The following is a 26,469-nucleotide window of genomic DNA, read 5'->3' on the forward strand; positions in this document are numbered from 1 at the left end:
TCACTGCACATCAAGAGCAAGAAACTGCTCTGCTGCAGTTGTAGATGCAACCTCTGTCATTCCTGTATGGTCACAAAGAGTCAACAGAGCTGATCCATGTTTCCTTGGAAAACTAAACTGGAGGGGTGCACAGCCCTGCAGCATGTTTCATTGGGACCAGGAGATACTCACATCCATTTTTATATATGACTGAATGCACTTAAATATATGCTTAAATGTCTTCCTGAATGGATTTCATATGGAAGGATAAGAGGGGACAGCCTGAAGTGATGCATATTGCACTCCACTTTGGCAACATGTAATGTCACTACAGGTTGCAGCATGAATAGGCTGCCCATTCCAGCTCCAGTATGCACTGGGGCATAACCCTTGTCTTTGCTGGATATAGCCTGTAGCAGAATTCTTCCCCTGGGCAAGGCTTAACAGCAAAACATGAGAAGGGTATTGAAGGGATTTAATTGCATAGCTATCAAGCCTTAGTAGCAGTTGCCCATATATGTTCTCAGAGCACATGTGGGGGTAGAGATGCCTGGATCCTGTGTGATGGGGTATTTCAAAACCAGCTGTAGTAATACAAGTAGCAGTGCATGGACCTTTACATGGTAATGGAAAATGAAAATGAGAGATTTTGAAGAACAACAAGAGAAAGAGACCAAACAGGCTAGAGAGCACCTGTTATTCAATAAATTACTTAAAGCTGGAAGACTTAAAGAGTATCCCAGTATGTAGCCACAATTGTTGCATTTTCCTGTGCTGTGATCCCCCTATCACCAACTTACTCATACTGCCTCACTCAGGATATGGCAATAAAACTTTGCCTTTTGGTCACAGTGACTACTGGAATTATATAATGTCCCATGAGTTTTCAGACAACACAGGACCTCTTTCATGGGGGTAAAGCAAAGCAAGAAGTCACTTTGACGTGCTGTCACAAGACAAGGAGACTGTGCACCAGTAAGAAAATGGGACCAGGAAGTGAAAACACCTGACAAAGCAGCTGCCTTGAAAAACAGCCTGCAGCAAGTAGCATGTCCTGGAACTGGGATGGAGGTGGAGGATGTCTGACTGAGGAGACTGGGATATGGAAAACTAAAATGCCAGGCTAGGTGGCTAGGTGGGCAGGCACATGGGAAACAGGGTGACTTCCAGATTGCTTTCCTTCAAGATAATGGAGTTTCCCCATCTTAGCAGCAAGAGGTTATCATATCAAAATTATACGCTGCAAAATGCACTTCTGCATGGCAGGAGACATCCAAAAGTGCATTTTGCAGCGTATAATGCTCACGGCAGGATAGCCCCATGATGTCATGGTCAGCCCCCACCCACTATCTGGCGTGGTGGCTGCCCTGGCTCAGAGACACCCCTTTATGGGGCAGCCCCAGGCTCACCCATGCAGTGGCACCCCATGGGACAGGACTGTGAGGGAGTGGCTGGGGGGGGCTTCGCTGCTGTCTTTGAGAAAAGGAAGCAGACAATCATACAAGTAAAAATAAAAGTGTTCTGCATGCAAAACCAAAGCCAAGCCTGAAATCACAGGTACCCTGTGATACTGGCTCAAGTGTCCCTTCACTTCCTAACCTGCCTCCTTCTCCAGTATTTATAACACTGGAATCCTCAGTGAGACTGTACACACAGCTTTATCACTTCCCATGTCTGATGTCAATACGTGCAATGCATGCAGGATGTGTGGACGGACACCTTACTTCTCCCTCGACATCCAGGTGCTCTTCATCACTTCTGTTAAGGGCTGCCCTGCAGCAGCAGCATTTTGCAGCGTGCCTTGTTACTACTGCACTCACAACTGTCTGTGCAGCTCGCCCAGGGTCCGCGCTCTCCCTCCTCCTGGCAGCCCTGTCCTTTCCCTTATCCAAACCTGCTTCAGCTGGGGCTGCAGCCACCGCCTGCGTGTCTGCCGCAGCTCCCCTCCCTGCGCCATGTGCCACCACCGTCCTTCCCTGCGCGCTGTGCTGCTCGCTAAGGACATGCTGTGGCACAGCTGTCTGCCTCCTCTGCTGCAGTCAGGCAGGTTTGTGTTACTGTGCACGCTGCTGATGTCGAGCTCCTGTCGTGACCCAGCACCCCATAGGAGGAGCAAATGAGCTGAGACGTCAACGCAAAAAATTATAGCCATGCGAGCTATCCCTCTGCTCAGCTGCTTGGAGAGTGCCTACATGGTTTGTGTGACAGCACCAGCACACAGAAGCAGCACTGAAATGCAGTTAGCAATACAGCTGGGAGACAGGCAGCCAGGCAGGCACTGGTCCAGTGACTAAAATGATCGTACTGTGAGCCAGCCTGCAGTGCCTCCAAAAGTGGCTGACTGCTACACAGAAGCTCGGCTTTCTTTGCAATTACTCCAGTTTCCCCCGGGTGACTGCAGTGTGCGCTCCGTTTCGGTTTTGTTTGCCTTTTTGTTTCTCCCTCCCACCCACCGGTCTCCCTCTCTCTCCTCCCGTGTCCTTCTCTCCAGGATGGCGGAAGCAGAGTTGCACAAGGAAAGGCTCCAAGCCATAGCAGTAAGTCAGTTTCCTTTTACTTGCTCTTTTGTCCTTAGCCGTGGGTTGTTGGAGGGAAGGGGGGATTCCAGCAGAGTGGCTGGGAAGCACACGGAGAGCCTGGCTTGTGCAAAGTTGTGTGTGGAATTCCCTGTTCGGGAAATGAGTGGTTGAAGTCTGCTTTGCGGGATTTGGCGGAGAAAGAGGGCTCTGAGGAAGAGCGTTGAGCTGACACGTGCAGAAAGAAAAATGTGAATGCACAGTGGCATGCTTAAAAGATTGATGATAGAGAAGAAAAGAAGGAATAAATGGGGAGGAGAGGAGATTGCAGGAGAAAATCAGTACTCTGCTGACTATATATTTTTTCACAGTTGGAGCTTTTGCTTAGCTGATGGAGAAGTCAAGCAAAATGATCTGCTGGGGGATGGCTTTTAGTGCAGAAAATAATTGTGATATTGCTAGTTTTAAGACAATCAAACACAGACACTGCATTGTCAAAATTGTGTAATTGTTTGATCTACTAGTTGAACTGTCATCTCAGCTCCACAGCTGAGTACATGATTTCAGAAAAATTTCCTGCTGAGCTGCATTATGCCAGGAGTAAATATAGGCAGGATTGAGCCCCATTTTAGTTATAACTTTTGTTTTCACATTTGGTAGAGTATTTGAATTGAGCCATGAGCTCAGCTGGTGCAGACCTTGGAGAAACGTGTGTAGTGACACCTGGTGAGGAAGGGGCCTGGGTGTTTAGGCTCCACCATCATGCTGGCATACAGAAACTGCCAGCTCATCTTCTAGCATGTCACAGGCACCGTGTCAAAAGGCCTGTGTTTCTGTGGGCACTGCCAGTCGGACAGCCCCATACAGCCTGCCCTTGTTCAAGTGACACCCAGCTCTTCTTCTTCCCCATGCCTGAGATGCTGATGCAGCTGTGCCAGTCCCAGACGGATGGCACGGCCCGTGCCGGGGACCACACATCTGGAGGTCTGAAGGGAAACAGATGATGGCAGAGCCCACATGGATTTCAGTTCTCTTCCCCAGTTCCCCCAGTGATCAACAGATACTACATTTTTCTGTAGCTGGCACAGGTTACAGATTTCTTTTGTAGTGTAACAGGAATGGCTGCTGCTGCTGCTGCTTCTGCTGCTGCTGCTTCTGCTGCTGCTGCTGTTCCAAGATATTTTTCTTAAGTCTACTCCTCTTCTGATAGGTGAATGGAAATTTAAAATAACCAGATTTAAAAGAAATAGATTAGGGACTTCTCTAAAATATTAACTGTAAAAGAGCAAACGGTATCATTTGATAGGGGAGGGGGGAAGCTATAACCATTTAATTTTCAGGCAGTGGAAAGCAGATGCATATTTTTAAGCTGGTTCTCAGTTTTCTATCAACATAGGCATTGCCATATCTCAAGTGGAAACACCAGGAATGTTCCCCCAGATGCAAACCTCACCATGGCCGGTGATTTGGGACTTTGGGACTCCTTTATGGCAGAACTGTACTGCAGAGCTGCATAGCTCTGTGCTATGCTGCAGTGCATAGCTCTGAAACACTTATGTCTCCACATTAAAAAAAAAAAAAAAAAAAAAGAGGTTTACATTATTGTTGTTCCTTCCAACTGCTATATAAGAGAATACAGGACAACACTCATTTCCACATGATGTCCTGAAATGTTTCACCAAAGTAGATCAAGTCCTCTGCTTCTTAGTGCCCTGCATCTCATACCAATGAGGCCATTATGGATTTAATATTATCACCTGGTGTATTGCAGCTTTTACAGTAGCTTTATGCTGGCATAATAGAAGGCCTTGCGAGTCTGGATCTTCACTTTCTATACATATTTTCTTTTTGGTTTCTATTTCTGGTAATTCATAAAACATAATAAGCAATATATGCAGTTAATTAGATTGAAAGAATTTTACTTCAGCATAAAAAATATTCAGCCTTATTTTAAGCATTAGTGTGGGTCCATGAACCAACTTGTTTGCTTAGCGCTCTGCAGAGCAACAGGTTTTCCATATAAGCTTGTTAGCTGTTTTTTCTCCCATGATTGGTCTGCTGCAAATGTTTGTCAGAATGCAGAGAAGTTAATTTCTAGCTTCGCTCCATCAGAATGAGTGACACAAGTTAGGCATTTCCTGCCTGCCACTGTTTGGCTAAAATAAGGTCAATTCTCAAATGCTGTATGGCCTTTCTCAGAAGAAATAAATAGGAGTTCAGCTTGGTGTTTCATCTGTTTGAACCTGCTGCAGTATCTCTCTGAGATGAGCAGAAGCTTACTCCAGCATTCTGCAATCACTCTGGTTGAATGCTAGACTTACAGAATGAAATCCAGTCACCACTGGGTTTTCTACACACTGTTCTCTGTATGTTTGCTTCTATCACCATGGTAAATGAGTTTGCTGGGAAATTTGCAGAGTAAATTCTAAGTGTGCATCACTGAATATGTAAAGAAAACAAATCCAAAAACAGAAATATGAACTTTAACACCAGAAAGCTGACAGTTTTGAAGCATTTGATTTTATACTTTGTTACCTTGACTTATCACAGTTTTAATATATGCTTCTCTGGCACAAAGCAAAGTGTCATAGGAAGAGGAAAAGAAGGAGTCTACTGTTAGAACATTATTCTAAACCTTAGTGAACATGAGTTAGCCACTTGTTTCATCTGCAGCAAATACATAGCCTTTCTGTGCATTCATGTTCTATCTGTAAACTATCTGTAAACCTTTCAAATAATAGACTTTGCCCTTGCCTTAGAGCAATGTTAGGGATGCATGCAAGATTGAGCTGTACTTGGATGCCATGGTTTATCAGGGCAAGAAATATCTAAACACATCTTTAAAATAGAATTTGTGATTCTAAAACCAGAGAAGTTTCAAATGTGAACGTTTTAATGTCATTGAAATGCTTAAGCTGTGACTTTCAGATCTTTCTGAAGTCCCTAAAATTCACACACTGACTATAGCAAGACTCAGAGAACTGTGCAGATCTGGTTTGAGAAGCAGGAAAATGTGAGACAACTACTAAAAAGTGAAACCCAGTTCTGCTTGGGAGAAACAAGGAAACAGACACTCTGTGTCCTGGAGAGGTTCTGTGATGACTCGGAGCAATTGGTTTTCCAGTCTTTACTTGAGCAGAGGTCACATCACATCTTCCAGCTTGGATGTCATGTGTGCTACAGGCAGATACTGGTAAAGTTTTCTGCCATGACACACTGCTCGTAACATCTGCCTGAGCCTGAATCACCACAGCATCCCTCTGCTGCCCTACCAGCAATGGAGCTGAGTGGTGCCTACTCTTAATACTGCAGCAAGATGCCTCCAGCAGGCACACTAGAGGTTAAAAGAGGAGGTCTGAAGTCATCTTCTCTCTGGGCTTGTTCCTGTACAGAGCACTTCAGTGTTTGTGTCTGCTTGTTTCCTGAAGGGGATTGGTGGCTAAAATTTTGTGTGAAAAAGGTGCATTTTTGTGGCTTTTAAAAATATGCTGGCTGCAAGTTGCTCAGAAGTTGGGAATGTAAATAGTCCCAGACTCAGTGGCCTGGGGACAGGTGAGCTGACTTAATTTATCTTATTTTGGATAAATAACGGTGTGGGCACAAAATTTGTTATAGGGCCCCTCTTCTATGACTGTAGAGAACTCCAGAAGATAGTGATCTAAATATAGCATTTACAAAACTTAAGTATTTTCTGTCCCTTACCTAGCAATCACAAAGCTGGGAAGGGGGGTTTTGGGTATCAATTGGTGCATCTGGGATACGAATGCACATATAATGCTGTGAACATGTGTTAGCCATACATCACGTGAATTAAATACAATCATTGAGGGGCAGCACTGAGAAGAAATTGTCAGCTAAAGCAACAACCAGCGTAGGAGTTGGAGGAGGTTTCCAGGTTCAAGAGATGTCCAGCCTACAGATGCAAGTGGGGAGCTACTGTACCGATTCCTTAGCAGACAAAAACAACAGCAGTGATGGTCCCTTACTTACAAGTGCCCAGCTCAGGGAAGCAGTAACTCAATTAAAGTATCACTTACATTCAATTAGCCACACCAAAGATATCTCCTGTCAAGAAAGACCATTCTTGCTTTTTCTATGAGATGATGAATTTGTTGAGCTGAGTCCAATGCTACTTAGATGTCATCAGGCGGCTGACCTACTATGGCAGGACAGTGGTGTTTAAAAATAGCCCCCTCCTGTATCAGTGTGGTCTGCCTTACATGGATTAAGGACTGGCTTTCTGACAGGTCTCAAAAAGTTGCTGTTTGTGAGGGAGACTGCTGTTCCTTGAGAGCAAAGGTGGGGGAGAACTTACAGGAAGCAGCCTTTCAAGATCTGAAGGCATTCCCTAGTTGTAATTTGATGTAAATGGAAATTGCTGGTGTGCAGGTAACAAGTGGCAGAGGAGCTGGATATACTACATAAAGAGAGCAAATTGGATTATTTGGTAAACTGGATCTTCCATTTAAAGAAATACATCACACCTGTGTACAGCTGGCATTGAGAGAGGCCAGTGTGGGTTTATGCATCCCGATTTAAGGTAGTATGGGGCTAGCACCACAGAAGAGGGCTCTGCAGTCCGAGCAACACTGCCTTTGACAAGGAACAGCAGGTAGCGTGGGAGGTAATTCAGCAGGGACAAGGAGAAGGATCCTTGTCCTGCACAGGAGATTAATTTCATACCAGTTAAACCTACACCAGGTGAGATTTTAGAGTCCTCCCAAACAGGAGCTATGTGCATTCACGTTTACATATAGCACTGCACTGATTTTTCAATAGGTGTTTGAGAATACTAATACAATAGCTGTTACTCCACAAAATGAAAACCTGTGATTAGTACATCATATCCAGGATCATTTTACTAACACTGGTCCACAGTTTCTCTGAGTCCTTCCAGAGATCATTGTCATGAAAATTAGAATGTGAGAAATTAGGTGTTGAGAATCACCTAGAAAGATGTACCAAATTTATTTAATCAACAGTTTACTATTGCTGTGATGGCTTAACACATTAGTTTCCAATACCTTCATTTAGGAAGTAATGCTTTTGTACTTTAAGTTAAGCATGGGATCAAATCTATCTTAATCCAGGGTCTTCAGACCTAAAGACTGCAGGGGAAAAAAAAATGCAGCCAGGTATGGAAAAAAAAGGTCTGACTTCTCTCTTTGGAAAATAGGTGACTGAGAAGAATCTGCAGAAGGAATGAGTGTTGTGGAGAGAGAGGATAAGTAAATACTACTTACATGTTTTGGCACAAGGATTAGTAGGTATCTAAGGAAGGTAACAGTCGTGGACAAAACAAACACAAAAAAAATGTTCTCCCTATAATGAGTTATTAAGCTGTAGAGACGAATTCTCCAGGATGTGATGGATTCTGAAGAGTGTACTTGGGCTTCAGAACAAACCAGGCATGCTCATGGAAGTGGAATCCATAAAGGACTTCCTCATTAGAAGCAATTTTTGAGTTGCAAGTTACTAGAGGCTGGCAGAGAAGTTTTTTATCTGTTTGCCATGCTCCTAGTTCTGCTTTAAGCACTACGAAGCATGGCCTAGATGTCCTGATGAAGTGCAGCCATCCTGTATATTCAAACAATTTAAATTCCTGGAGTAGCCAAATCTGGAAGTTTTGACACTAAAGAAAGCCCCTATTGCAATAATTACCTTTCCCATTTCCCCCTCATTATCTTGTTTACTCATCATATTTATCACAGCTTATTTATCATAGCTTATTTATCATAGCTTATTTATCATATTTATGGCTCTGATCAATCACAACCATTCCTCTGCCATCTCATTCCTCAGTGGTCCCAACATCCAATTACCTGAAACAGAAAAAAGCCTTCTGTAGCTCTCCTCTTTTTACATTCTGAGCTAAAAGACTTGAAGGCTAGTGAGACCTTATCATAATTCCAGAGTACTCTGGTGAGGAAGACCTGGCAGAGCTGAGTCTGCATCCTGCTGCAGATATTTCCAGAGGTGGATTTAGCAGGAGTAAACTAGGGGTTAGCACAAACTAAATCTATCTGTACTGTGAGCATGACACAGATCTGTGAGATTCCTGTGAACCTCAGTGCAAATCAGCCAGAGGAGAGAAATTACATTTGCATTGCTGTAAAGGATGAAGAGAGGTTTCCCTGCACACAGATCTGCATGCAGCCCTACCCTGGACTGCAGCAATACCATGAGTCAGCTTCATGGCAGACCTTACACAGAGAAATACATGCAAGCAAGAGTTGAATCTTGCCTTTACTTCTGGAACATATAAAGCACTTAGAGGTTCATATATGAAATTTTGGAGTCTTTGCCCATTCTATGACAAAAAAATCAAGCAAAAATGACTAAAATACCAGAAAACAAAAATTATCTTCTCAAGTTTTATCTGTATTTTTGCTTTAGGAATGTTTAGATTGACAGCAAGAGAAGCAAAAATATGAAGAAAAATATTTCTGTCAAAGTATCTGTGAAAACTAGGTAAAAAACTAGAGAAACAGAAACCAGTTTGCTCTTGAGAAATTTCTAGACAGTTTCCAGACTTACCCAAACTCAACTGTTTAAATTTAGAATTGTTTCCACAGCACATTCCTAGCCCTTAACACATCACCAACATCTCTTCAGCACAGACAAGAAGCCTGAAATACTGGATTTCAAATTATATTTTAAAAAAGAAGCTGAAAATGGTTGAAAAGGCTTTGTGATTTTTGCTGTTGTTGTTTTGAAGTCTCTGGTTAAATAAAACAGTTGTGAAAGATCTACATTTTCAAAACTATTGAACCAGCTCTAGCCTCGAGCCTAACTTTATGGACAGATTTCGTATACCGTGGTATTTGTTAGTCTGAGGTCAGACTGCGGGATTTACATGCCATGCTTAAAGTAATGGATAGATGGATAGCTAGGTTGAAGGTGGGATAGGCCTGAAAGGGGTTCCACAGTGATATTCAGCCTCTCCTTGAGCAGTCCTGCTCTTTCCAGGAATCACTCCTTGTATCTAATTCCTTACCTGCTTGACAAATACTGTTTTATTCTTGCACAGAACAAAGTGTATTCTTCTTGCAAAGCAGTCACCAGCAAGATGGTTCATCTGCCAAGTGTATTTGGTAAAGTATTGGACTATGCACCTCTAGTAAATAATTAATTATTACCTTGCCCTCTCTCAAATGGCACAGGAGCATGTGCTGATCCTGTGTGTGCTGAGACACTGGTTGGACTGAGGATGCCTTTCAGAAGCAGGACTTGGAACCGAAAGGATGCTACACCTGCCTCTGGCCCTAATTTCCTAGAGTAGAAAAGCATTTTCTGTTGCAAACTGTGATCAGGAAAAGCCACGTGGCTGCAAGGGTTAACATCACCCAACAAGTCGGGTGGCAGTGAAATGGGTATGGCCTATTGGCAATTGCTCACCAGACCTGTGTAGTTCTTGACACACAGATGCTTTTTGTTACTTAGCTGACTTCCAGTGAGGTTAGATGCTGGAGGCATGTAAAGCTTTCTTCCTCTTCGCCAGGAAAAACAAATACTCTCTGTCTACACAAAAAGACCAGCAACCAGTGCAGTTCGGAGAGCCCTTTTTGGAACGAGACAGACCTGCCCTCATCTGTGAGTTGCTGCCCCTTCCAGACAGCACACAGCTCAGGTTGTTGATTTAGGCAGTGCTCAGACTGTTTTAATTTGAGCTGCCAGCATAATTTGTCAGGATCCAGAGACAACAGAAGGGTGGGGCTCAGACCCTCTGCAGTTCCTAATAATAGCAGTCACTGGCAATCAGCTGGAGATTTGGGACAGCAGAGATGTGCTCAGATATTTCAAACAAATCACAAACCTTGAAAGAAGGCCCTCATTTTACCAGCAGAGGACTAAATAAGAGGTGCTTTCCAGTTTTTGGGGGCTATGTTGTTGTCAGCTCCTCTGCTTCAGCCACGTTCCTTTGCCATGCAGAGTTGCAAGCAGCACTGCAGTAGAGGGAAGTAACCTTGGCAAGTGATGGCTGAGGAGACCCTTTTAAGAGGCAGCGCAGACAGGAATTAGAAGCCGGGTTGCCGTGTAGTTTGCTGCTGGAGGAGGCAGCGCCGAGCAGCCGGTGGCGCTGGCTGCATCAGCCAGCTGCAGTCTCCTTAGGCACAGCAGCAGCAGCGGCGCGGGGCAGGGATGGCTCGGAGCGCCTGGCCATTCATTAACCAGATGAGTGCCACTGCGGAATGACTGGCCTTTCCCGGAGCGAAAGAGTATACAGGCACGTACACAACCCCTTCTTGCTAACCTCTCATGCAGCAGCTCTGTTCTCCACCACGTGCCAGGTCCTTGGAAGAGCTCCTGCTACAACGACGGGTTTTTTAAGGATCTCTAGTCATCCAATTCTTTCCCGTTTGGAACATAAAGCAAGCACTTGGTATCCAAGGTGTCACTAAATTTACAACTGCAGCACAGGGGACTGGATTGTCTCATGTGCTGGCGTTGGTACAAAATTGTTGTCTTGAATGTGTTGGCCAGTTTTGGCAGCTCTGTGCAGATAGCATTTGAGAGGTAATCCCTTATCTCTTTTGAATCCTTAACTACATCGAAATAGAAAGTCAGGCTCAGTCATTAGTCATGTATTTGCTCTTAATAAATATGAGCATATGCAAAAGCACTTGCTACATGTCAGAGAAATAGGCTCCAGCAGAAGTTTGATTCAGCACTGAAAGCTGCATCTTTAAGACTGCTCCTTGTGGTAGGAATACCTGCTTTGTTAGGAATGTACATAAACTCATTCCAGCATCATCAAGATCTTAGCAATTTGTTCTGTAAGGAAGTAACTTCTAATCTAACAGGAAAAGAACCTCTAGTTTTTAAAAAAATAAAATCAAGAACAGCCTAAATGTAACACTTTGAAGAACTGTGTCACTGAATCAGTAAAACACTTAAGACGTACCTGTTCTTTCTGCTAAATTTACAGTTGTTATTGCTGAAGTTTCAAAATGTACAAGATTTAGACTAAAATACAATATAGACTATAGGATAGAGACGATACAGGATGTCTGAAATTCACCTCTGAAACAGAGACCTGTTCGCACTTTTCATGCTTTAGCTATAGATTATCAGATTGCCAACTTCCTGGTTTCTTGAGGAAAAATAATATAATTGAAGTGGTTTGTAAGTATTCTTTTCCTTATCATGTGTGACATTGCTTATGGTGCTGATGCAAGATTTTGGTGAGGCTAATGTGTCACAGACCTCCTCCTCTGTGACTTTGTCTGTAATTCACAGTGTAATTCACTCCAGAGGAGTTGTTCCAGAATCAATAAAACTCACACTCACAACACAGACCACTCTTTACTTTTTTTTTTCCCCTTGGATTTTAATATAATGTAATAATTCATAATTCTGAAAGCAAAGGGTGTTCAAAGATTATTCCACTTCTGAGAAGGAGTAGATGGAAAATACTGCTGAACTGAAGAAAGCTTGTAGGAGTTGAATTTTACAACTGTGCTGCAAATCTCAGAGTACTTCAGGGGTAAATTCCCTTCTGGATTTGGCCCCTGTATGCAAACACACTGCCTATGACAGCAGCCCTGAAACACAGATCTAAGGAAAAAAAAAAAAAGAATGGTATTTTGGTGGTCCAAGTACCTACAGCTATAGTTTCTGCTACATTTTGGTCTGTGACACTTAGGGCAAGCCACCATCCTGGTTTAGACATATAAGAAAACAAAATAGTCTTTGGTTTCTGTTAGTTTGAAAACACATGCTCATTGGTAAAAGAAATCCAATTTACATGGAAGTGAGTAACAGTAATGATGTGACTCTGGGCAAGTCATAGATGACTGGTGGAAAGGTGTTAAGGTGGTTATACACTGTTACTATCTGTGTGGATTGGAGAGTGATTTTACCAGGCTAATCTGTGTGCCACTGAAGTGAAAAAGTGAGTTTAAAATAATACTGGCATATTACTGGTCTTTTTCACATGGTGTCTTCCATACAAGCACCTAGTACTTACCAACAGCTGTATAGCAGTTCTGAAGAAAGAGTGATAGTGGATAATGCTGTGAACATTACTCAGCAGTCTCATCTCAGTCTCATCTATTGTGGAAAAGGCATTGTGAGTGTATATATGTGTGTATGTATATATATATATTTGTAGATAGATAGATAGATAGATAGATAGATAGATAGACAGACAGACACACATGCAAATATAAAAGCTTGGTGTATATTCTGGAATGCTGTGTGTTAGGCATGTGGAATGCTGTTTTAGTCAGACCCTTGCTGGGTGTTAGTCTCCAAGAAATCCATGGGCACAACAGAGAAGAGTCCAAGAGAGTCAGGGATGATCAGAAGTGGAAGAAAATTCCTGCTGAGACAAGACAGAGTTGTCTGGCCTGATGAAGAAAATACCAATGTTTAGCTGATCTTGTGTAAGGGTAGAAAAACCTTCTGTATTCCTTCTAGGGTGGATCACCAGTATTTTTGCCTGTTCTCAGATGTTTCTCAGTCAACCAGTGGTAACTAGTCTGCATATAAAGGGTTCTTCTGCAGCCAGTCAGTTTCTTTGCAATGCCAAGCACACTCATTCCCAGAGATTTGGCAGCTGATGTATGGATGCTTGCAGATCCAGAAGAGCATTTTAACCCAACTGCAGTGGCAGAAATCTGAAGCTGGGTTGGTTCACTTTGCATTTTGAATAGGATAAATAAGTGTGTGAGTAGTCAGGCACTGGAACTCAGATATGTTGGGTAACCTGATCATGTTTGAGAACATAAAATTACCTTTCTTCTTGTAGGAGAACCACCAGTCCCTGTTCTCTTCAGCAGGACCCTATTCTGCTTCCAATCAAATTTATAGGAATTTTGCTGCTAGTTTCAGTGGTGAACAGGAACAGACCCATAGTATTCCCATAAATATTCACACCATTTCTAACACTGTCATCACAAAAAATTCCAGATCTGTGCCAAATCAGATCTATAAATCAGACTTTCCAGGAGGAAGTATAAAGATGAGGATGAATACAGAAACTCAGATTCACTATTTGTCTAACCTTGAAAGTTGCATGCTTTTCCATTTGTCAAATGCTCGTATCAGCAGTACAGAGGCACTGTTAGAAAGTGCCTAAACTCAACTATCCAAAGTTCAGCTTCTTATGAAAAAAAAAAAAAAAATTACTGGATTTTAAACTCCATGTGTTCTTGTTCACCTGCAGGAGAAAGCCAGTTTTGACAGCTTGGTTCTCATAATACTTACCCACAGCTCATGACTTCTTCCCTTTTATGTTACCAAGAGTGTAGATATATCTTTGCTGGAATAAGCTTCCCATGCTTGAACTGTGCTTTGCAAGGAGCTGCTTTCTCAATACAATCTTTTTCAACAGTTTTTTCTCTTGTGAGAAATGTTACAAATGGGAGCAGGGGGCAGGGGTTTTGGAATAAAGGGGGAAAATAGAGTAATTATAGTAACATCTCTTTTTTTTTCTGCTCAGGTAGGGGGTAGAGAAAAAGTTTTGTTAAAAAGAGATATTTTCCTTTTCAGTGAAACTATATTTGTGGTTTCTTTGTTAATCCTGGGAGGTGTGAAACTGTGGAGGCTCAGCAAGCTGAAATTTCCTTAATGCTACAGCCTAAAATCAAAGGGGATGAGAGCCCTACCCTTCAGTTTGTGCAAACAGAATTAAAGCATCAATACTGTGATTTAATTTCATTGTTTTCTTTTCATCTAAACCAAATTTGCTTTGAATTGCCTTTGCAAAACCATCCAAAACTTTGCACTGAAATTTTGGAGCCAGTCTTTAGGACCTGTTTGGGGGCTGGAAAACAAAGAGTGCATAATCTGTAGGGCAAATAAATTATCAAAGGCCTCCAAAAAGCTCAACTTCAGGTAGATTTCCTTGCACCTACATCTTGACCTGTATGGGCAGAAAACCTTGCAACATGCATTAAGGTAAAGCAGCAGGTTCTCAGATTATAACATTCTTACATATTTATCTTTCTCTGTTCCTGTATTTTAAGACAGCTCATGTCATATTTAAGAAACTGATAAGAGAGAGCCTTCACTGCTGATGTGCTGTTAATATTGCACTCCATTTGTCTTGGTTTGAAAGACAGGTGTCTGCTAAGGAAAGTAGGAGCTTCCCTTGGAACCGAGAATGTAACCCACTTCCCTCTGAATTACTGTGATTTTGAAACTCAGGGGCTCTCAGGCAAAGACACGGGCAGAGGACTAACAGTTCTCGGCTAGGGAGTACCACAAAGCGAACAATGAAGCAAGCGATAAAGCAAACACACACGCAGCGCCCCGCGGCCCCGAGCCCAGCGGAGCCGGAGCCGCTCCCGGCCTCCGCAGCCCCGGCACGGCCGGCAGGGGGCGCTGCTGCTCCCGCGGGGCGGGGCGGCCGCGCTGAGTCCCCCGCGCCGGCAGGGGGCGCTGTGGCGCGGGCAGCGCGCGGCAATGGCGGCCGGGCCCGGGTGGGAAGGGGCGGAGGAGAGGCTGTGCTCCACAAAGCCCATGGCAGCCCATCCCGGGCTCTCGGGAGCACCGGGCTGGGGCGGCAGGGATGAGCAAAAAACTCCGCAGCTGTAGTGGGAACCACAGGACGTCTGGGCTGGCAGGGGGTGCGGGTGACAAAAGCTCTGAGCGGTGGCAAAGACGTGGCGGGGACGAGGCAGCAGCGTCCCGGCTCTGAGCAGGGCAGAGAAAGCTGGGCTCAGGATCCTGGGGTTTTTCCCCTGAGGCACCCGAGCAGATGATGAAAAGTCCCATTTTTTAGTGAGGTAGGGTGTTAATAAGTCCCAATGCAGGGACTGGGACTTAAAATATGAAGTCTGACGAGCAGGGCTCCACTCAGGGTAGAAGAGAAGCAGCAGAAGGCAGAACCCCACAGTGCTGATGTATTCTCCCCACAGCAACCTCAGGCCCTCTCCCCTCCGAATGCTGACAGCACAAGAGAGATAGGGGCTGCACCTAAATTTGTTTTGCCAGTCCAAATCTCCACAGTATCTCTGCCCTCCAAGAAAGCCCAGGTAAAGGGAGAGTAGCCAGCTGCACCCCCTGCCCTCAGCTGTGACAACTTCTTTTGTCTCTCTTAAGTATCCGTTTATTGTCTCCTAGCAACAGGCCTGGGGGAAAATTCCCTGAGACAAAAAAGCCCCCAAAAAATAAAGGAGAATTCCTAAATCCCAACACCATTTCAAGCTGCTTGTCCTTTTTTAGCAGAATTTTTTATCTTAATAAAGCCCCACTTATACCATGAACAATAAGCAGCTGGTTTGCGTGTGGATATATTGCTGAAGCATTACACGTTTCCAGGTGCAATCCAGAATTGCAGATATTCAGTACTTAATAGAGAGTAAAGGTGGCAAAGCTGGTGACAGCCTCTTTCTGTGTTGTAGTAATTACTTCCTGAGTTTTACAGTGTTACAACTGTCACATTGGTCTGTGACTTAAAAATTCCACTCCATCTTTACAGACCAGTTGTTCTCACTTTAACAAACCAAACAAAATCTACTTTTGGGCACCTGAGAAATAGCAACAGGTTTTGGCTGGTCCAAGAGTTGGGTTTTTTTTTTTTACTGAAGTGAAGTGAAGAGCATCACTTTCCAAAAAGTCACCGTGTAAGTGGCATTCAGCTTTCAAATTGCATTGTCTTTCAAAAGTTAATATTGAGTGTCTCATCTACAAAATGTTGGAAATATTTTCCTTGGCTAAAAGACATCAAAAGAATAATTACGATCATTTTGAGTATATCTGAGTAATACACTGAAGTACCTACATCTGTACAGAGATGCACATCTGGTTTTTAAGTCTGCTAGGTATCCAAAACATGTCCTCATAGTAACAAATCAGATTACTGGAATGGATGTACAACAGATATCAAGGGTAATGGAAACAAGCTGGTGACTTCCTACAAGATCAGCAGTTGAGGGAAGCAGAGAGCAGTTAGGATGAGCACAGCTGCCTCTGCACTTTACTGTGGTGTATGGCATCCATTAGCTCCCTATCTGACTCAAAAATATGTGCCAAAGAGTAAACTCAGTGAACTCAGCATGAAGTCTAAACTTTTGTTTCAGAAAGTAGGCAATACAGTTGCTTATTATTCTCCTTAGTGTCCTTACTCAGGCATCTTTTTCCACACAACCACCATCACAAACTTGAGTTATTGCTTTATTTTTTTTTTCTCTTGTACTGACAAGGACAAGCTATTTACCCACTTTTTTCCTGACATATGACTAAGAGCAATATTGTCAAAAGTATCCAGTAACTCTTTACTCAGCCTGAGACTTTTCAAAGCCTGCATTTTTCAGAAGGTAGGTTGTTATGTAATGCTTCATATATTCAGAATACTGTTGTGTTGATCTGGAAGACATTGTAAGTCTTTAGTGCATCTGCTAGAAATCCAAAGTAAATCTTCATTCTGACAGTTTCACAAGTGGCAAATTGAACAACAGCACAGTGATAGGAAAAACTTACGCTTGCTTACCCTTTTTACATTGATTGCATCCTTGTTTTTTACTTTTAAAACAATATTTATTTGTTTCAGATTCTCCTTCTTCAGATAAAAGGAAGGAGAGAAACTTTACTAACTAGTAAGGAATAAAAGGCATGCCATTGGAGGCAACAGCATTGCTGCAAAAAAAACCCCATCAAACCCCCCTCTCTAATAGTTTTGGTTTGTCACAGAGTCACAGGTTTTTTCATGCCACCTGAACTTGTGGCCCCGTCCTTCATTACAAAATGCGGGTTGTGATACTTACTATGGCACAGAAGCAGTGCAAAAACCATGTACATCAAGTCTAAATGGTGCTTTTAAGATGGAACTTCAGGCACAAGTGCTTCCCAGACCTTTATTATTCTGTCTCCAGCAGCTGATGAAGCTTGATGCTACAAAGGAGGCAAACAAAATGCCACAAAACACCTCCTGAATAGTTTCAGAATAGTTTTCTTTCTGCTTTGGCAGTGGAGAAGATGAATCTGTATTGTTTATTACTGGCATTAGAGCAGTCTGGTTTACAGCTGAGATCTACACCCTGGTCATGCCAGCAAAACAGCAAACATGCACCCAGTGTCAGCCTCCAACAGAGCACAGAGCAGGGAAGATGAAAAATGAGCATAAAAAGGTGAAATCATTTACCCAAGACATTCAAGAAGCTGAACCCTCTTTTCACTCATCCAGTGGCAGGCTCGACACTGAACCCCACTGCCCATGTCCATGTTAACTGCTGTGGTCAAAGATTCCCACCCTGCACTGAAAGACACAGTCCGCTGACCTGCTTCTGTTTAGGGTGCTGAAAGATCCTATGTGGGCACAGGCATCTTGTCTGCAGGATGCTCTGATCCTTTAGTGCCCAAGATCTGCACCACCTCCATAGGCCATGCCAGCAAGGCCTTCAGCAGAGCTGTTTCTGTAGAGCTTTCATGCATTTTGATTAGCTGGCATCAATGGACTGAATCTTCCTACATGTGCTGCACTACTGCTCCTCAGCCATGTATGTTCTGTGGCTACAGCGTGTGTAATTAATTAACCCATCAGTTTTCTTCGTTACTCCTACCGTGCATGCAAGCAGCCATACCAATAACACACTTCCAGAGATCCTTCAGAGGTGTCTGAGGACCAAAATTTCCATTAAATGTGTGCCTGGTGGCTCCAGTACAGAGACATCTGGCGCAAAGAGGAAACCTCCATCCAGCCTGGTGAAATAGCTTTTCTCCCTCTGGTTGATGTTCATGATCACTATAATTGTTTGCCTAGTCTAATTTGTTGGGCATAGGGGCAGGTTTTGTTAGTATCTCTGCAATAAGAAGTAGAATTAAGAAGCTGCTAAGTCCTCATAAAATATGTATGACAGCATTGGCTGAGACCTACACATGTGTTGGAGCAGTCCCAAACCAAGTACAGGATTGGCAGAGGATGGATTGAAAGCAGTCTCTGGGAGAAGGACTTGAGGGTACTGGTGGATCAGAGGCTGGACGTGACCTGTCAATGTACACTCAGAGCCCAGAAAGCCAAATTGTCCTGCACTGCATCCAAAGCAGCGAGGCCAGCAAGGTGAGGGAGGGGATTCTGCCTCTCTGTTCCTCTCTGGTGAGACCCATCTGGAGTGCTGTGTCCAGCCCTGGGGCCCCCAGCATTAGAAAGACATGAAATTGTTAGATCGAGTCCAGGGGAGGCCATGAAGAGGGCTGGGAGACTGAAGCATCTCTCCCATGAAGACAGGTTGAGAGAATTGGGGGTGTTCAGCTGGAAGAAGAGAAGGATCCAGGCAGACTTTATAGCACCTTCCAGTACCTAAGGAGGAAAGAGAGGTGGGGAGACGTCACTGTCATGTTTTCTGGAAAAATCTCCTTGCCCAGGATTTCTCTCCTGGAAAGCTGAAACGCCTCAGAGAAAAATGAAAACAATAATTATCTGATTTGCTTCTCCTGTGTTTTGCTGCTGTGGAATGTGTTTAGACATTATTTACCAACAGGTGGTTGTTTCATTAGTTGCATGTGAATTGTTTTTACTTATTGGCCAATTACGGCCAGCTGTGTCGGACTCTCTGAAGAGAGAGTCAGGAGTTTTTCATTAGTATCTTTATAGCTTTCTGTCTGTATCCTTTCTGTATTCTTTAGTATAGTTTAGTATTCTTTAATATAATATAATATCATAAAATAATAAATTAGCCTTCTAAGAACATGGAGTCAGATTCTTATTTCCTCACCTTCATCAGGAGACCCAGAAAATACCACAGGGAGGGAGTTTTTACCAAGGTATGTAGTGATAAGACAAGAAGTATAGCTTTAAACTGAAAGAGGGTAGGTTTAGATTAGATATAAGGAATAGATTCTTTACTGTGAGGGTGGTGACACACCCACACAGGTTGCCCCAAGAAGCAGTGGACACGCCATTCCTGGAGTGTTCAAGGCCAAGTTGGGTGAGCAACCTGCTGTAGTGAAAGATGTCCTTGCACTTGGCAGAGGGGTTGGAACTACATCGTCTAAAAAGTCCCTTCCAACCCAAACCGTTTCTATGATTCTCTGAATAGTGTTTCTTTATTTCTAGGGAAGCAAAGCAAGAACGTCCCCTCTCAGTGTAGCCAGACCTAGGAAACTTGCCTTTCCATCTCTGCAGCAACAGCACCTATGGATCTAACTTGATTTATGTCCTTTTCTATTGACAGATTCAAAGGTAGTGCCCCATGGCAAATAATAACCCTTTGAAAGAAAAAAAGTAATTTAGGCTGTGAGTAAAAAATTACTTTAGGAAGGAGAAGCAGAGGCAGAAGTATTTTCAGCTGTATAGAACTGTTCTGTCCAAGTCATTACAAATGACATAACTGTGGCATATATTTTCAAAAATCTTAGCAGTGGAATGAATCGTTTTTGCCTCTGACTTTCAAGCTGTGATCTTGGACTGGTGGTGGGAAATTCTGAGGGTTTTAAGGCTGTTAAGATTCAGAGAGGAAAACCAAAAAGGTGAAAGTGTTGGCGCTGGTTTCCTAGCAATCCTCATGGCAGGAAGAGAGCGTTTTCAAGCACCAACAGTTATCAGGAATGTCAGCCAGCTAGCTGCTGAACAAGGATGCACCCTCACAACAAGGAGTGGTAAAAGAATCCTATTTTATTAGTATGTGTATCTTGTCTGAATGCCAATTGTTCAGCACAGGACAGCAGAAAAGATCATTATGGCAGACTTTTTCTTGACAAAAGTTACATCAGAAAAGAAGATTTTTTTCTATATCTATTTCTGTTACAGAGAATTTCTTATAAATGGAAGAGAGAAGTATTACTGCCACTCCCACTGAGTACTCTATGTGGGCCATGGCATGCTGTTAACAGTTTGATTAGAAAAGTATTTCTAAACCTTCTTCCTTTTCAATGAATCCATAGAGATTTAGTCTTTGTCCTCTACTTGATATATCATTACCAAGCACCACAGATTTAACTGTTTGCAGATGTGACTGAATTTGTGTATTTCATTATCAGGCTGACTTCATCAGATTTTTTCTTTAGTTCTGACATTGTCATGTCTTTGAACTAAGCACTGTAGTAGTCCAGTGGTGTACCCTAGCATGGCAACTGACTGTAATGGAGACAAATAAAGTAATCTTTTGCAAGTATTGCTTGATAGTTCAAGCCTTGTCATATTTGGATGGCAGTCAAGACCCAGCTTGATGCAGCACAAAAAAAAAAAAAACACCCAGTAGTAATGTACAGTGGTCAAAACATACCTTATAATGGAAATCTATTGTTAGCACCATACTTTCTTTAATGTTTTTTTCCTTCCCCTTGATAAGAGAACTAAGAGCTTGTATAACTCCTATTTCATCATCTGTATGGCTTTACTTGGACATTTTTAACATCCTTACTGTTTGTCATATTTCTTTTATTCACCCATGATCAACCTGAATGGAATTTTTTCTGCAGAACGCAAATTCTTGACCAGATTTGCAGAATTCAGCATTCAGCATACAATAGGAAAGGGTTTAAATTAAATATGCACTCTTGAAAATACAGACTTTCTTGTGCCCCCACTCCCTTACATTTCTCTATGGGATGGGTTATATTTTCATAATATATCTCTAAATGTAGTGAACATGTCGACATAAACTCCTGGTGGGTGGATCCCATCTGTTTCCACACTATAAGAAAATGTTTTAGAAACCTAAAGGAAAGGAAAGTTATAAATGTACCCATCCTTACACCCTATCCCAGCTTCTCATTTTCTTGTCCTCTTTGATGTCTGTCTGTGCAAACGCCAAGACTGAAATACAGCTCTTCTCCTAAATCTTTCTTTAACTCAAAACTTAACTTTGTTTCTCTTACCAGTGTTTGAAACTCTGTCTCTCAGTTTTCCTTTGGAAGAGGGTAAATAAGACACATTGGTTATGTACTTAGTTGCCATTAAACTTTTTACCCCCAGTAACTCAGTCTCTTCAGACTCTTTCTGAAGAATCAACTACAAGATCCAAGAGCCATCCATAGCAATTACCAGATAAATCTTCCTCATATCACACTTTAAAGGTAGTTATTCCAGAAGGAAATTCTTGGCAAGTTCACTATTTTATAAGTACTGCTTAAAGGGAAAAGAGAGGGGAGGGAAAGCTTTGTAGAAACTACTGTTTTTTCCACCTTTAGATTGTAAAATTATGCAGAGGACTTGTAAAAATTCTATGGACATTTGAAAAAGAAAATCATGTATATCTGAGTGAGAGTTAAGATTTAATTTGCATGCAGTCACTTCCTTGGCAACTCTATTGCTTTAAACTTATCATCCTTGTTGCCTGATGACAGTGTGTTACTGACATCAGCTTAAGCTGATGGCAAAGATATATAGAAAATAAAGTGTCATCTCACGGAAATGATCTGCCTGTGACACTGTTATGCACACCAAGGTGCCCAGCTGGAGCTGTGGAGTCATAACTTTACCACTGTGTAGGGGAACAAAAGGATCACAGTGCAGTAAAAGAGGGATGTTCACTCTTACTGGTTTGCATGGAAGAATATGGTTACATGTTGATTCCACAATGAAGTGGAGATATGGCTTGTAAAACAGATAATAACAAAACCCATTGCAATATTTTATATACTTTAAAAATTGTTTTCCACAGTTCAGTCATACTTCCACCTCTTCTCTACATTCATAAGGACTCCTAAATTCCTTTTGAAATACAAAACCTAAGATTCCCACGTAGTCGTATAACTGTACGGCTAAGGTTTTAAGAAAAATAGGAAATATTGTGAAACTTGTTACAAAATCACAAAAATTGGCAAAACAGGGCTAACCATAATGGTTTTGATATTCCTCCTGTGCACAGGCCACAGTGACATTTAGGACTTTTACTAGCAGACCTGCAGAGGATGTAATCTGCTTTTAGCAAAGAGAAGTTTAGTTAAGTATCAGAAACTTACCCTTTGGGACCTAAACTGAGAGCAGATGCAAAGTTAAGATGTTCTAACTAAAGACTCCTTTCATAGTGACCACACCTTAAAAAATAGTAGGCTAAAATACAATTGAATTGCAGAATGATGGAGGTTACGTATGAGTAAAGGTTGCTGTGTGCTTTCAGGTGGAAATCTGATAGTTGCTATAAATGAATCTGGAGTTTTTTCTTCTCTTCTGGGGCTTCTTGGTATTACTGTAGTGCAGATGGAAGTACATATTACTCCTAAGCTTAATTGTTGTTTTAGAGTAAGTCAGAATTTCAAGATGCAAAATAAAAAAAAAAATTTCTCTTGCACATCAGCTAAATGGTGACAATAAGTTTGATTATAAAAATTAGCAGTGCCCTGTTAAGCTAATATATCTGCCCTTTACTCTCTGCTCCAATTTATCATCTCATAATAGGTTACGTGCACTTTTCTCTCTCACAATATTTATTTTGCATAAAAAAGTATGATTTTGTTCACATTATGGAAAATAATTGGAAAATAGCTGTTGTGATGCCACATTGCATGTGAAACTCTTCACAAGGCACTGCAGGAGCATGCAAATGATAGAGAAGAACTGGAGAATGTATGTCTGCCTACAAAAAAATCAGACAGCTTTGTGTGTCTGCAGAGCTAACCCAGAGCAGTGGGTTAGCTACTATTTTTCACATGTGATGCAGGAAGAATTTACTCTTTCCTGGTGTAACACGTAATTGTTCCCCATGAAAAGCCACCAAAATGCTGTCATCAAAATGTTGTTTGAATATTGAGATAGCTGGCACTGGAAGGTTTTCCATATTTGCATCTGTGACAATACCGTGTGACATCTGCTTATTCAGGAAGGGAGATGAAAGCAGTAGGAATAAGCATTGTGTTTTCATCTGTCCCATAAAAAAATCACATCTCTCCTTTCTAATACCAGAACAAATTTTGGTCTAAATATTCTTTGAGCCTGCAAGCCTTGTTTCATTGCTTTTAGGGGTCTTTAGAAAAGTACAGTGTGCTGTCTGTAAGAAATTTTAGGTAACTGGGCAGTTCTGTTTTCTGGTTTTGAGAGTCCTCTGACATTGCTGTAATGCAGAATGGTGAAATATAAAGACTAATACAAATTCCAACCAGGCAGTGTTTCAAAGCTGTCCTGTAGAGTATGGTACTATCTCCAGTCTGCAGGATTTGACAGTAACAGGGCACAGCACAGAGACAGGCAGAAATTGTGGTATTTTGATTCATCCAAGATAAAAAGGAGAGAGATGGTATACCTGAAGCGTCAATGGTCAAAGAGGCTGACTCCTTTGTTGGGGAACATATCACTCAAGTCAAAGAGGGCTGTGTTAGGGAGGTGTTATCTAACATTTCAAGTGAGTATTGCGATCCTCAGTGTTCCCATCCCTGCCTGAGCTGGATAGCACTAGGTCAGCAACATCAAGATGGTAGGTACACTGTGTTGGAAGGTGAGGTTCACAACATTTGGAAATTGCTGAACAGTAAGACCAACTCACCCTTGTGTGTATGCACTCATATCCAGCCCCACAGAGGTCTCATGGCTCTCTGTTCTTACTGAAAATGGTAGGCACCAGCACGTAACTTCCTGTGCAGAACGTAAGGCCTTGTTGTTTAAAAGCTAGACCGTTCTTGTGAACTATCTGTCACACAATATTTAAGTGACTGACTGCTCACCTACCCTGAGAATACTCAACGGACAGCCTAAAAATTTTCTAGGAGCACTTCTTTTGACTGGTTACCAGTACAGAGCCAAGGTGAGCTGCTCCTTCAGTAAAAAAAACCTCATTGTGCCAAATGCAAGAGGTTGACCTCTTGTGCTGATTTGGACACAGCCTAGCTTTTAGTAGCAGGGGAAAGCCACAGAAGTGGCTTTGTGAGAAGCTGCTGGGAGCATCCGCTGTGTCCAGCAAAGCCGATCTCTGATGTGTCTGAAGATGGACATACCACTGGCCCAACTAGAGAGGTTGGTCACGCCTCTGTATTTAAGAAGGAAATCAAAACAGCATGCAGTGAGTTTGTCCAGGGATGGCGAGCCTCCCCCGCTGGGGCATCCCAGCACAGTGCAGAGTGATGCACTGCTGCTGCCACCATTGTGGCATGGCCTGTGGCAAACTTTGCCTGCTTGGCCACCTCTAGCCAACTGCACTGCGGGCAGAAGGGCAGGGGGGGTGGCGGTGGCAGCGACTTCTTCTCAGCGCCGCACATGAAGAGAGGCATTAAATAGCACCAGTGCCACGGTGGCCACAGACACACAGTGGTGGGGGAGGCTATGTGGCCAGTGGCAGAAGCATGGTGAGCGATTCCCTGGCCCAGAGCCTGGACGAGATTGACACCTCAGCACTGTGAGACATTGCAAGAATCTTTGAATTGGTGAAACTTGTTGACAATGGATACATAAAAACAGCAATTTTTCATTTAGTCAGAGAAAGAGGAGAAAGTGAGAACATGTGGAGAAAGACAGCATGGGAGCACGAAGATTTAGTGAAAAGAAAGAGGGGGAGGAGGTGCTCCAAACATCAGAGTCAAAATTCCTCTGCAAGCCCTGATGAGGATGATCGTGAAACAAACTGTCCCTCAGTAATCCATTAAGTCCACAGGGAGTGCAGAAGTCCACTCACAGCCCATGGGAAAGGTGCCCACGCCAGAGCGAGTGGAGGGCCAAAAAAAGCTGTAATCCACTGGGAGAACTGAAGACAGAGGGAGGGCCCCTGCTTCCAGAGACATAGAAAAAGCCCTTGCTTCCAAATTAGAGCAGCTTATTCTTGAAAAACTGCAACCCATTGAATGAGTGACCCACAACACAGCTGTTCTGGGAAAACCGTTTTGCCCATGGGAGGTACTCCCAGCATAGCAAAGAAAAGCCTTCTCTCCCTGAACCAACTGAAGATATCGGGTAAGGAACTGACCAACCCTCCCCCCTTCCACACGTCCTGTCTCCCTGTGCAGTCAGTGGGAAGAAGGGAGGTGCTGGGGGGAAAAAGTGTTTTAAAGGCTTATTTTACTCCTCATTATCTTCCTCTGACTCTATTAATAATAAATTTACTATATACCTTTCAATTTGAGCCTATTTTGTCCTTAAAATGTTCTTTCCCAGTCCTTATCTCAGTTCACGATCCCTTTGTTTTTTTTCCCCTCATCTGCTCAGCTATAGCAGAGGAGAGTGAACAGTTTTTATGAGTGCCCGGCATTTGGCCAGTGTCAAACCATGACACCAATGCAAACTGTCTCTTGGCTGAGGAATCCTGCCATCAGCAACCTCTTCTAGCCACCTGTTAGGAAATAACAGTGGTTTTTGTCATCCCCATCATAGCACTTGTGCAAGTACCAAAGAGTTTTGCTAAGGTATCTGTGCTGGGCACAGAGGTCTTGGAAAGCCTGCGGGACTGTCACAAGGGCTGGCAGTCATGGCACAAAAATATGTAACATGCAGTTCAGAAAATTTGACTGTTCAGGGTTGTTTCTTTTTGTGTTGAACCAGTAAAGTCACTGCCGTTCACAGCTGGCTGACTAGGATTTAGAAGCCACCGTAAGAAAATATTAGCAATGCACAAACAGCCAAGTGATCTGTCATAAAGCAGAGAAAGGTTTCTGTAGAGAAGAATGTAAAGAAGACAAAAATTTTTAATTGGTTGGGGGAAAAAAATCAATGCTTTCTGAGAATCTGTGGAAAAATGAATAAATTATTCTTTGCAGCTCCTTTTATTATTCTGTGCAGCTGCAGGAAAGGACTGTGTAATTTATGTGCGTTCTTGAACTGAAATGTGTGGTCTGATGACTAGACATGGTAAGAGGACAAGAATTTCTCTCACTCCACAGGATTTCAAAAACTTTGCAGTGTCCTTTCAAAAATGAAGAAGAAACACTTAATTCAAAATCCAAAAAGTACAAGTTCATAATTCTTTTTAATCTGATGAAATATTTTGCTATTTAAATACTTTCTTTATTTCTGATTAATATTTGAGCAGACAGTGTTCATTAGATGAAACACAAACATGCCTTATGGAGTAGCTTAAAAATTAAAATGTTAATTTTTAGTTCCTGCAGTGGCCCCCCACTTAAGTCATACTGTGTGTTCACTGTGTTCAGCTCTTCATTGTCAGCC

The 26,469-nt window shown here is 42.6% G+C and overlaps 1 protein-coding gene across 1 annotated transcript in view; it reads left to right on the plus strand.

Moving 5' to 3' along the window:
• The first annotated feature begins 2,154 nt into the window (after positions 1–2,154).
• PALM2AKAP2 (PALM2 and AKAP2 fusion) overlaps positions 2,155–26,469 on the plus strand; it is a 267,640-nt gene continuing 243,325 nt past the window's right edge. Inside the window, exon 1 of the mRNA XM_041486284.1 lies at positions 2,155–2,516. Coding sequence (XP_041342218.1) covers positions 2,472–2,516 — 45 coding nt within the window. The 5' untranslated portion in view covers positions 2,155–2,471. The remainder of the gene's footprint in view (positions 2,517–26,469) is intronic.

Source organism: Pyrgilauda ruficollis, unplaced genomic scaffold (genome assembly GCF_017590135.1).
Source record: "Pyrgilauda ruficollis isolate IOZ18807 unplaced genomic scaffold, ASM1759013v1 scaffold75, whole genome shotgun sequence".
In the NCBI taxonomy this organism is placed as follows: Eukaryota; Metazoa; Chordata; class Aves; order Passeriformes; family Passeridae; genus Pyrgilauda; species Pyrgilauda ruficollis.